General features: G+C 49.2%; 1 protein-coding gene across 1 annotated transcript in view; it reads left to right on the forward strand.

Moving 5' to 3' along the window:
* The first annotated feature begins 80 nt into the window (after positions 1 to 80).
* The window catches only part of LOC104622161, a 4,179-nt gene continuing 1,527 nt past the window's right edge, over positions 81 to 2,732 (forward strand). The window contains exons 1-3 of the mRNA XM_010288852.1: positions 81 to 206; positions 1,099 to 1,158; positions 1,797 to 1,928. Coding sequence (XP_010287154.1) covers positions 81 to 206; positions 1,099 to 1,158; positions 1,797 to 1,928 — 318 coding nt within the window. The remainder of the gene's footprint in view (positions 207 to 1,098; positions 1,159 to 1,796; positions 1,929 to 2,732) is intronic.

Raw genomic sequence — 2,732 nt, forward strand, 5'->3', positions numbered from 1 at the left:
CAGTCACCGCCCGTGGGGATTTATGCGTGAGTCCAAGCAGAATGGATCGCTATCGGTATTTCATCTTTAACCAGCGGAACATGGTGGTGCTGGGTCTGTTCCAGATAGCCTTCAGCACGGTGTGCGTCGTCGGTGGGTTCGTAGATGGCATTTTCAGAACGGAGTCTCAGCTGGGTGAAACCAGAGCTCCAATTTGGGCTGGGATGGTAAAGTTGCACTGTATTTTCTATGTTTTGTTTTGTGGTGTTTTGTGGTCCTGTTCCGCCCCCCCCCCAGCACTCAGCTTGGAGATGGGATGGGGGGCCAGGACTTCTTGCCAGCTCCTCCCTGGCTTGCTGCTTTCCACCCAGATAATAAAAGTTTCCTTATCACGGTATAGGCAGGAGAGCACACGCAGGCTTCCCTCTGAAGGAGCTAAATAAAACACATTTCTACCGGCTAACGTAGAAAACGGGGCATAGCGCCAGTTGACAGGGTTTTCCGCAGAAGCGCGGTGACCACAGAGAGGCCACCGGAGGTGAGGAAGGGACCGCGTCATCCTCGCGTCAGGTAGACGAACATCTGGGTGATGATCCCCACGGCACAGTGTCACTAGAATTAGCGTACCGCAAGGAGGAGCGGGCGGCAGGCACCCTCACGCCCGGGGTTCGGTCCCCTGATGGTGCTGTGCGTACCCCGGCGAGCTGCCCCGCCAGGGAGCTGGGTTGAAGCCCTCTCTTCCATCCAGAGGCTGCCCGTCTCCTTTCAGCAATAACTTCCTTCCCTCTACACGATGCATAAGGACTTGGGGAAGCAGTGGGCGTTTTTAGCACTTTAATCAGACTTATTTAATCAGTTTTATTACTTGGTCAGAGCCATAAAGCCAGTTGGAGAACTGCTGCCGTGGGGGTAGCGCGTGGGCAAGATGCATTTCACGCAGTGTCCTGGAGCTGCCCCAGAGGAAAACAGAAAAAATCAGCAATTCTCTTTCCATTTCTGACCTAACAGTTACTCTGATCCAAGCCTTGAAAACGAGGGCTTTTCTTCTGCTCTGTGGTAGTTTATCTTCCGAATCCGATACTTGTCTTCCAAGTTACCAACCCTTTTTGTGCCCTGCAGGTGATGGGAGTCCCAGGCGTCCTGGCTTTGTTTTCCTCTCAGAGGAAGAATCCAGTTCTGGTGAGCCTGGGTGGGGAGGGATTGTGTGTGTATGGGGTGGGGGCAAAATGTTTTCGGGGCAATCGAAAACGGTTTTGGTAGGGAATGAGCTGGCTGGTCCTTCTGCAGGACTGAGAGCTTAACCTTCATAAAAGCTGCTACATTCCCAAGCAAAAGGAAGATGCAGTGTTACCTCGCTTTCTGTTGTAGCAGACGAGCGCTGGCTCTGATAACAAGCAAAAATCTGTAAAAACGCTTGCTTTTGAATGCATTTCTTATGTTGTTCCTTCCTGTTATTAAGAACTGTGTACGCTAAAATAGGAAACAAGTTCATTGACTTGCATTTCCTATTCAGGTCTCTCCAGCCATGTAAATTCCAAGGAGGGGATATTGTTTCCAAGAACAAAGTCTTTGGGTCCAGCTAGGACCCGTGGTTAAGATTTGGGACTCAGTCGTAGCTCGGAAATTTGATAACATGGGAACCTTTACTGCGGTGTGTTTGGCTTCCCAGTGACTGTTGCTACCGGGTACTTTTTAGTGTTACGGGAGCTCAAAGGCTACAATGCTTCTTAGTACATTTTGCCTGTATTAGTTGCATTGATTTGTCAGAGGACAGTTTTAATTCCTGCTCTTTTAATTCCTTTATTTTCTCTGCCTAGGTGAACGTGTTGATAGGTGCTTCCATAATTTCTTGTGTTGCCATCCTCATTGTAATAGTTTATAGCTCCCTCACGCTGAACTATGGTGAAGAGGAGGAGCTGAGTTCGGCCCCACTCCATGTTATCCACACAGTAAGTAGCAATATCATGTGTATAACCGGGGAACACGACTATCTTAATCCGCAAAAATTACTAGGTGTGACTTGGAAATAGAACCAGACTTCCAGGGTGCCTAAATTAGAGTTTGAAGTGGTGCCTGCAGCAGGGCACTTGCTTAAAAAAAAAATCATGTAAGTCTACAATTAAGCATCGAGTTAGGTAGCGAAAACCACAAAACCCACGCAGGGGGTTTTATAGCTAGTTCCTGCCTTTCGCTGCTGCCGCAGCACGGCTGGTGTCGGCGGCTAATGTGAACTAGCAGCGGCTTGAGAGCTGCAGCTCGTCCCCGGAGGCGTTTGGTTGTTCCGGGAAAAAATCACGGTGCTGCCCATGACAAGGGGTAGTTGCCGGCCGTATACCCGGCCTGGTTTGAGACGGGAATTGCTAGGCTCCAGTCCTTTCCAGCGTGCACCTCAGGTGATACAGCGGTTACAGGTTAAAAGTGGGTATTATTTCAAGCGTATGCCCCGCAGTAAAGCTGAAAAGAAGGAACGAGTTAGCCCTTTTGCAACCTCAAACTTGGTACAAGCGACGGCTCCCTGCGGGATTGAGGACATTGCAGGTAGATGAGGCTGTTCGTTAGATTTATTTAGGACAAATCGAAATGTCAGGCTGCTAAGGTGCACTGTAGCAATAAGACATTTCTCATATTCAGCGTGAAGAGGAGCAGCCGCTCCTTGGGTTTCTGCTCACTGTTAAAGCTATTTCCAAAGCTGTTGCCGTTGCATAGCGTCTTACATTTAATCAGAAGACTTATTTTACCGCTTGCTCTTTCAC

The sequence above is a fragment of the Phaethon lepturus genome, unplaced genomic scaffold, assembly GCF_000687285.1.
Source record: "Phaethon lepturus isolate BGI_N335 unplaced genomic scaffold, ASM68728v1 scaffold49726, whole genome shotgun sequence".
Classification (NCBI taxonomy): Eukaryota; Metazoa; Chordata; class Aves; order Phaethontiformes; family Phaethontidae; genus Phaethon; species Phaethon lepturus.